This window comes from Lolium perenne, chromosome 6 (genome assembly GCF_019359855.2).
Source record: "Lolium perenne isolate Kyuss_39 chromosome 6, Kyuss_2.0, whole genome shotgun sequence".
NCBI classification, from domain to species: Eukaryota; Viridiplantae; Streptophyta; class Magnoliopsida; order Poales; family Poaceae; genus Lolium; species Lolium perenne.
In genome coordinates, this window is record NC_067249.2 from 29,967,645 (window position 1) to 29,977,077 (window position 9,433).

Genomic DNA, 9,433 nt, shown 5'->3' on the forward strand with positions numbered 1-9,433 from the left:
TGCTAGGTGGTCCAAAGACCTTTTTATAATTTTTGGTGTTCTTTATAGTAATATTGATGATGATTAATAAATCGGTGGTCATTTTCGCAAAAAAAAACTTTTTAAACAAATCTCAGTCAGCATGTAGCGAGTACTGCAACTTGAAATTGAAAGGCAAATAGTGGGACAATTTGGGGTGCGGATTGCAAATGATACAGGGGGAGGATGAGCCTAAACCGGCACGAGTGATCTTGTGCGTCCAAGTCAATCCAACGCTCCACATATCCAAATGCAACTCAACTCTTCTCCCACCCCGGCCCGCTCTCACCGCCACTCCTAAAACCCTAGATCTCTCGCCCCTTCTCTCGCCGCCGCCGCCGCCGCCGCCGCCGGAGGAGGAGGAGGAGGCGCCATGTACCTCTACAGCCTCACGCTGCAGCGTCCGACGGGCGCCGTATGCGCCGTCATCGGCAGCTTCAGCGGCCGGGACTCTAAGAAGTCCAACGCCGCCGGGTCCTCCACGCAGGAGATCGCCGTGGCCCGCGGCGGCACGCTCGACCTCCTCCGCCCGGACCCGGAGACGGGCCGCCTCCGCACGCTCCTCTCCGTCGACGTTTTCGGCTCCATCCGCTCGCTCGCCCATTTCCGCCTCACCGGGGCCACCAAGGACTACCTCGTCGTCGGCTCCGACTCCGGCCGCCTCGTCATCCTCGAGTACTCCCCCGACCGCAACCGCTTCGACAAGGTCCACCAGGAGACCTTCGGCAAGTCCGGATGCCGCCGCATCGTGCCCGGCCAGCTCCTCTCCGTCGACCCCAAGGGCCGCGCGCTCTGCATCGCCGCCCTCGAGAAGCAGAAGCTCGTCTACGTCCTCAACCGCGACGCCTCCGCCCGCCTCACCATCTCCTCCCCGCTCGAGGCGCACAAGTCCCACACGCTCACCTTCGCCCTCACCGCCCTCGACTGCGGATTCGACAACCCCGTCTTCGGCGCCATCGAGCTCGAGTACGGTGACTCTGACCGTGACCCTACAGGGCAGGCTGCTGCCCAGGCGCAGAAGGTCCTCACCTTCTATGAGCTCGATCTGGGGCTCAATCATGTTTCACGCAAGGTCTCCGAGCCCATAGACAACGGTGCTAATCTGCTAGTCACAGTGCCTGGTGGCGGTGATGGGCCGAGCGGACTTCTTGTGTGCTGTGACAACTTCGTCCTGTACCGGAACCAGGGCCACCCGGAGGTGCGGGCTGTCATTCCACGCCGTGTTGACCTCCCGTCTGAGCGTGGCGTCCTCATAGTTGCTGCCGCCACACACAGGCAAAAGGGCTTGTTCTTCTTCTTAATACAGACCGAGTATGGTGATATCTTTAAGGTTGACCTGGAACACAGCGGTGAAGTTGTTACTGAGCTCAGGATCAAGTATTTTGACACCATACCTGTGGCATCTGCTATCTGTGTGCTGCGCTCAGGTTTCCTCTTTGCTGCTTCTGAGTTTGGCAATCATGCTCTTTACCAGTTCCGTGATATTGGCCGGGATGTGGATGTCCAGTCCTCCTCAGCGACACTGATGGAGACAGAGGAGGGGTTCCAGCCAGTATTTTTCCACCCGAGGGCGCTCAAGAACCTCATCCGGATTGATGAGATAGAGAGCCTCATGCCAATCATGGACATGCGTATTGCTAATTTATTCGATGAGGAAACGCCCCAGGTGTACACAGCTTGTGGCCGTGGCTCACGCTCCACTATGCGCATCCTTAGGCCTGGCCTTGCCATCAGCGAGATGGCCCGATCGATGCTGCCTGCTGAGCCAATTGCTGTTTGGACTGTCAAGAAGAACATCAACGACATGTTTGATGCCTACATTGTCGTGTCCTTCGCCAATGTTACACTTGTGCTCTCCATTGGTGAGACCATTGAAGAAGTCAGTGATAGCCAGTTTTTGGACACCACTCACTCACTTGCAGTTTCGCTCCTTGGTGAGGACTCTCTTATGCAGGTCCACCCGAACGGAATCAGGCATATTAGGGAGGATGGCCGTGTCAATGAGTGGAGGACGCCTGGAAAGAAAACAATCACTAAGGTTGGATCAAACCGGCTCCAGGTGGTGATTGCCCTCAGTGGTGGAGAGCTCATCTATTTTGAGATGGACATGACAGGTCAGCTCATGGAGGTGGAGAAGCAGGACATGTCTGGTGATGTTGCGTGCCTGGCCATTGCGCCGGTTCCAGAGGGGAGGCAAAGGTCCCGTTTTCTCGCAGTTGGCTCCTATGATAATACCATCCGGATACTCTCCCTCGACCCAGATGACTGCTTGCAGCCTCTGAGTGTACAGAGTGTATCCTCTGCACCGGAGTCTCTCCTGTTCCTAGAAGTACAGGCTTCAGTTGGTGGTGAGGATGGTGCAGATTATCCAGCCAACCTTTTCCTTAATGCTGGTTTGCAAAATGGTGTCCTTTTCCGAACTAATGTTGACATGGTCACTGGTCAGCTGTCAGACACACGGTCTCGCTTCCTTGGTCTGAGACCTCCAAAGCTTTTTCCCTGCATAGTTAGCCACCGGCAAGCAATGCTTTGCCTGTCCAGCCGTCCCTGGCTTGGCTATATACATCAAGGTCACTTCCTCTTGACACCACTGTCTTGCGATACACTCGAGTCTGCTGCATCATTCTCTTCCGATCAGTGCTCAGAAGGTGTTGTTGCTGTTGCTGGAGATGCTCTCCGTATTTTCACCATCGAACGTCTTGGAGAGACATTCAATGAGACGGCTATCCCTCTGCGTTACACCCCGAGGAAATTTGTGATTCTTCCAAAGAAGAAATACCTTGCTATCATTGAGAGTGACAAGGGTGCATTTAGTGCAGAACAGCGAGAGGCTGCTAAGAGGGAGTGCCTTGAGGCTGCCGGTGTGTCGGAAAATGGAAATGGTAATGGGGATCAAATGGAGAATGGGGATGGTCAAGAAGATGGTGCTGAGGACAGTAACACGCTTCCTGATGAGCAGTATGGTTACCCAAAGGCAGAATCAGAGAAGTGGGTTTCCTGCATTAGAATTCTTGATCCAAGGAGCAAGGACACAACTTGCCTGCTGGAATTGCAGGACAATGAGGCGGCTGTCAGTATTTGCACTGTGAACTTCCATGATAAGGAGTATGGTACTCTTCTGGCTGTTGGTACTACCAAAGGATTGCAGTTCTGGCCAAAGAGAAGCCTCGCTTCTGGGTTCATCCACATATACAAGTTTGTGAATGAAGGGAGATCACTTGAACTTCTTCACAAAACACAAGTGGAGGAAGTGCCTCTTTCTTTGTGCCAGTTCCAGGGACGTTTGCTTGCAGGTGTTGGTTCAGTTCTCAGATTATATGATCTTGGGAAGAGAAAGTTGCTCAGAAAATGTGAAAACAAGCTTTTCCCGAGGACGATAGTGTCTATTCATACTTACCGTGATAGGATCTATGTTGGTGACATGCAAGAGGTATGCTCTCACTATCTATGTGTGTTTATGTGTAGCCAAGAAGATAAGCTGTTGATTTCACTTGTGCACAATATAAAATATTTATTATCTAAACGACAGACCTAGCTACAATGTTAATAGTCAGCAATAGTTCATGATATTTCATTTACCAATAGGGTTGATTTATGTCTGGTTTCTATAGTGAGGGGTACGGGATGGATTATCTGGCATACTTGATGGATAATGTAGATAGACACCATCTTCTCGTAGGCCTTTTTTCCGTTTTGTTCTGATGGGTTTTTAGCCAAATTTCTCAAAACAAAGATTTCAGTTATCCCTCTCGGGTAAAATATCCATATGCTGTGAATTATGTGTGACATTTCTGAATCAGTTCGTGACATAGACCTAATATGTCATATACCAGACTTCATTTCTTGGACTATTTCTAATTATTGTTTTGTGTGTCAATCTTCATCTCCATGCAGTCATTTCATTACTGCAAGTATAGACGGGACGAAAACCAGCTATATATCTTCGCTGATGACAGTGTTCCCAGATGGCTAACAGCAGCAAATCACATAGATTTTGACACTATGGCAGGAGCTGACAAGTTTGGCAACATATATTTTGCTCGTCTTCCCCAGGATCTCTCAGATGAGATTGAAGAAGATCCAACCGGAGGCAAGATTAAATGGGAGCAAGGGAAATTAAATGGTGCTCCGAACAAGGTGGAGGAGATTGTGCAGTTTCATGTTGGTGATGTTGTGACATGTTTGCAGAAGGCCTCTTTAATACCTGGAGGAGGTGAATGTCTTATTTATGGGACTGTAATGGGTAGTGTGGGAGCACTGCTTGCGTTCACCTCCAGGGAAGATGTTGACTTCTTCTCTCACTTGGAGATGCATCTCCGCCAGGAGCATCCACCATTATGTGGAAGAGATCACATGGCCTACAGATCTGCCTATTTTCCAGTCAAGGTAACTTATGTTTTTTGTTCTGTTTATCATGTCATCACATTAGTATGTTCGTAGTAATTCATGTTTGTGTTGGTCTTTAAAGAATAATCATGAAAATAAATGAAAATTTCTCTGTAGCAGTCTGTTTGGTAATGGAAGTGTTTGTGAGTCTGTACAAATTGTGTGAGAACAAACTTACAGTAGTCAATTCTGACCATTATGAGTATAATCATGTTCAACAGGCAAATTTTATTAGCTAGTTTGCTGACTTGATATGCAAGTAATAAACTGTTCGCTTGTAGAATCACATTATAGATCCTTGATCATAGTATGGATTATTTTATTCAGCAAGAACTACAAGAAGAAAACCTGAACCAGCCATTTCAATTCCATGCAGTGCCGCTCGAAGGTCACTAATATAACATTTACCAACATGTTACCACTTCATAGGATAGAACAGCTATATTGTGGGCTGGCTTTAACTGTATTTCCCATTCGCCCTTCAAGTGATGTATTATGTCATTTTGAGCTGAAGTGTAAATACAGTTTAGCTCCGTCTTCTCCGGGGAAACAAAATTTAGCGTGGTGAACTGTGACTATCAATCCCAATATAATCATTTTCAACCAGGCAAACTTTATACTTCCTTCGTTCACTATTATAATGTCTTTTAGGTTTTTTCAAAAATGCATGTATCTTAGATGCGTCCCAAAGTGTAGGTTGAGGTTCTCACTCGTTTCGGTCCATTCCTAGTCCACATTGAAATATCTAAAACATCTTATAGTGAACGGAGGGAGTATTGTAAACTCAGTAGTATGCCAGCCAATATGCAGGTATAAACGGCTCGCTCATAATATGAACAATTGATCATAATATTGCTGGTAATTTTGAAGTAAGAACTATGAAAAGGAAACCTGAAACAGCCTTCTATTGGACCAGCTCAGGGACCACTATTCACTCATGTGATACCAACATGCTGCCACTTCATCATAGCATAAAGCATCTATCTGTTATTTGCTAGCCTTTTTTATGTATTCATTTTCAAATGAAGTGTAAATGCAGTTTTAAGATCGCCATTTTCTGTTTCATGCTGAAGTATTGTGTCATTTGTTATAGGATGTGATTGATGGTGATCTGTGCGAGCAGTTTCCATCCCTCCCAGCTGACATGCAGAGGAAGATTGCTGATGAGCTCGACCGAACTCCAGGTGAAATCCTGAAGAAGCTGGAAGACATCAGGAACAAAATCATCTAGTACCTGTTGGGTAGCACAAATGGACCTGACAGCGGAATGCAACTGTGATGTTCTCATTGCTGTAAAATCTGGATCTCCTTCCCATTCACCAATACAGCTCCTGTGGTTGTTTATGACAGCGTTCCAGTTGTTCGCGAGTCAAGCTGAGTGGACAGGGCCCGCAATCCCTAGTTAGCCGGATCAGTAGGACTGTTAATGTTGTCAACAGTGGCCCAGTTTTCCTTGTAGATTCAAGCGTGAACAGAAAATTATATGGCTGCACCTGAGTAGTCTTTTGTACCTGTTAGAACAAATGTTGAAGTTATTTGGCCTGATGTAACTGAATTTGTTTAATACCGAGGGGTTGATGTCGCGGTATGCAGCAGCTTCTTTTCTGATGCACCATAGAACTTTTCAAGTGACCCAGGTACTAGTAGAGATGGTGTTATTCATTTTGGATACCTGTAGTTCTGCGCTACGTCTGCTTCATCTTCACCACTGTTTTCCTTTTCAATATCTCTACGCTCAAGTAACTCGGTGGAGCTTCTGAACCCTGGACATGCTTCAGGTTCCGTGGGACAGTTTCCTTCAGGCTAAACAACATTTCAGTGCTTTATTGAGATTACTGGTCTGTGCTGCCTGGAATGTTTGGAAAGAAAAGGAATGACCACGTAGTTAGAGAACAAACCCCTTCACTTGCTTGTTGGAATGTTTGTTCCTAGAGTGACCTTTGCCCGAAAACTCCAAAGTAAACCCGAGCTTGGGTGAGCCTTTTATCCATTCTCAATCAAGCATCCGTTTTCTTAACTCTATTGCTTCTAATAATCATCCAAATCATGCTTTATGATCTATAATACTTGTCATTTATTTTCTTACAATGCTATTTACTATTATGCATGTTTTGTGAAATGTAAGAGTATCATTTTATGAGTTTATTTTGCTTACTGTCGTTTTTTATTGACTGAACCTTGTAAGACTTTGCATGATTATTTAGAAGCAATATCATAAACTCTAGAGCAGGGAATCATTTCCCTAAGCGTGAAAAATAGGATACGCCTCCCTTGAGAGTCATCTGGAGATAGGATACGCCTCCCTTGAGAGTCATCTGGAAGCATCTCCGCCCGGCGCCTCTGCCCCCCTCCTCCGGCGGCTCTACCGTCGCGAGTGAGTTTGGGAGAGGTAGCCAGGTCTCCTCTATGTAAGCTAGGGTTAGTTCGAGGTCTAAGTTTAGTTTTCCCAAGTGGAGTTTGGCGAGGTGCCGGCGGGAAGAAGGTTGCTGGAGCACGCGGGCTGCGTCTGGCAGCTGACGGCGATGTTTTTCCTCACCATGGCGCTTCGGAGGTTGAAGCCGGAGATGGAGTGGGAAGAGGTCGTTGTCTTCCCGATGAATAAGTCCGCTGTCTGGTCCGCAGATCTGGAGACTTCTGCCTGTCAAGTTTGCCACAGAGCTGCTGTTCTTCCGTCCTTCTTAAGCCATCATGGAGATGGAGGGGGAGTGTGGCGGGATGGTGATCTGCTTCAAGCTTCTCAGGCCTTCTATGGTGCTGCAGGTGAGCAAATCTGCTGGAGCTCATTCTCGTCGGCTTGTCGGTGGCTACTGGCTGCCTCGCCGGCGACTGCAATGGCCGAATGGCGGCCGCTCCTTCTTCGTCTGCCGACAACTTTTCAGCATCTTCTTGGCCGGCACCAGAAGTTCAACCTCCAGGCCAGAGTGCCATCTTGGAGGCCTTCTTGGACTAGGGCGGTGACCCTCGGTAGCTTTGCATCAAGTGGCTACGTCCCCGGTGCTGAAGCTGGCGACCGCGCCTGGCTTCCTCATCGAGAATTCGTTGGTGGACTCGATTGCATCTTGCTAACTTTATGTAGGGTCTGCAGTGCAAAATTTGAGGACGAAGTTGTTCTTTTCATTTTCTTTGAAGTTCTCCTTGTAAGATGTATGTCCACCGAGCTTAATGAATGCAGCACCTGCTAGGCCCTTCGAGGCCTATCTTTGTTCAAAAAAAAAAACTCTAAAGTTCATGTTAGTTTTATCACATTTTATCTCGACGACGAGTATAGGTTAATCTTGTTGATGCATATAAAATGCATACATGAACTTTGTCCTTTATTAGCATGGATTCCCATATATTTGCAACATATATGATGATAATACCAAGTTTTACATTGATTTATGGGGATTTACCAATGATTTCATTTATTTGGTTTATAGCTCTCCAGAATAGAAATTACCTGTTTTGTGTATTTTTTCACTTTTAGAGACCTATACGGAGTCAAATTGAGCAAGGATTTGTTGAGGGTCATTTTTTCGTCAGGAGAAGCAACATGGGCCTTTAAAGCACACCTGGAGGGGCATGATGCCCAAAAGAGCACAGGTGGCGCGCCCATGCAAGGCGGGCTTGCCACCCCCTCTCTTTTGGCCATCGATCGTTCAAATCACTTGATTCTTTCACGAACCGACGTATTTTGACCGGAAACCACTATATATATGGCCCCCGAGGGTTTTCTGGAGGAGAGCACCGCAGGAACACAGAAACACGAAAACGGGGGCTAGAGCAGAAAATATTGGAGGGGGAAACTCCGCCGCCACCGAAGGTATCTCCACCTTCTCCAACGTCTTCCTCGTCATCGTCATGATCAAGGGGGAGTAGTCCACCTCTGAATTACGGGTTTGTGGCAGTAGCTTGATCCATTTCTCTCATGTTCTTCATAGTTCTTAGTGCCATATGAGCTGCCCAACATGATTGTGGTCATATATGTAATACCTATGTGGTGGATCTTTATTTTATGATATGATGCTATGATATTTAACTATACTTTGTGTAAGGTGTATTGATAGATGCATATTATGTACCCTATTCTTAAGTATTGGTTCTGATCTAACTTGTATCCAAGAAACATGTGGGGGGTGATGTGCGTGTTAGATGGAATAGCATGATATTAGTGAATAGTGACAACAAATTCATGATCTATTATGGCTTTGTCTTTTCTTTTGCCATCTGACAAGTGATGATCTTGTTTGTTCAAGGTAGCATATTTGATATTCAAATATCATGTCAAAGTACTTATGGCTATACCCTGTTAATTCTTGATACAAGATTGCATGAAGTTTTTCGTCTCTTGTGGAGTATAAGAGAGATGTGTTGCATCATCTCTATGTTAGGACGTGATGCTCATATGAATGTGTATCATACACATGTTGAAGTTATTTTCTTCATATCTCATTGATGAATTGTCATTGTCCACTACAACTTAAAAGAGAGAATAGTCAAGTGAACCCATGAACCCCGGTCCAATTTTAATCATAAGAAACACCCTTCCATTGCTTTTATCTTACTTTTTATTTGCAACACTATTTTAATATGAAAATACAAAAAATTATCTTTCTTATTTGCATACAAAAACCCCAAAACAAACAAACCTTTACCGCTTTTACTTAGTTTACTTTACTTGTTTAGTTTCCTTTACTCTAGTTACTACTTTACTTTACTTTTACTTACACGAAACCTTGTGCTTGACAACCGCACGGTGGACTTAGGGACACAAGACTTTATTTTATTTTGCAGGATTGCGAGAAGAAGAGAGGGAGATATAACTCTTTACTCCATTCCCCGAGAGTTCGATATAACCCTCGAGACATCCTTGTGGGGAAAATACTCTGCTGACACAACACTCTGCACTTGTAATCCCAACGTCATCATTAACCAAAAGGATACTTCAGAGAAGTTGGTAGGCAACTATGTCAAGGAGATAGTGAGTAAACATGAAGTACCTAAGAAAATAGTCTCAGATAGAGATTCCATCTTTACTTCAGCATTTTGG

At 45.8% G+C, this 9,433-nt stretch overlaps 1 protein-coding gene across 1 annotated transcript; it reads left to right on the forward strand.

Moving 5' to 3' along the window:
- The first annotated feature begins 250 nt into the window (after nucleotides 1-250).
- On the forward strand, nucleotides 251-6,016 carry LOC127308439 (spliceosome-associated protein 130 A). Its single transcript, XM_051339264.2, has 3 exons — nucleotides 251-3,448; nucleotides 3,913-4,404; nucleotides 5,498-6,016. Exons 1-3 carry the CDS (start codon nucleotides 392-394, stop codon nucleotides 5,633-5,635), a joined length of 3,687 nt encoding a protein of 1,228 aa, XP_051195224.1. The 5' UTR covers nucleotides 251-391; the 3' UTR covers nucleotides 5,636-6,016.
- The last annotated feature ends 3,417 nt before the right edge of the window (nucleotides 6,017-9,433 follow it).

Bases quoted from the DNA above. Each gene is read 5' to 3' on its own strand.
- LOC127308439 (XM_051339264.2), top strand. From the start codon at position 392: ATGTACCTCTACAGCCTCACGCTGCAGCGTCCGACGGGCGCCGTATGC. The intron at 3,449-3,912 runs GTATGCTCTCAC...ATCTCCATGCAG, and splicing joins ATGTTGGTGACATGCAAGAG to TCATTTCATTACTGCAAGTA. The intron at 4,405-5,497 runs GTAACTTATGTT...CATTTGTTATAG, and splicing joins CTGCCTATTTTCCAGTCAAG to GATGTGATTGATGGTGATCT.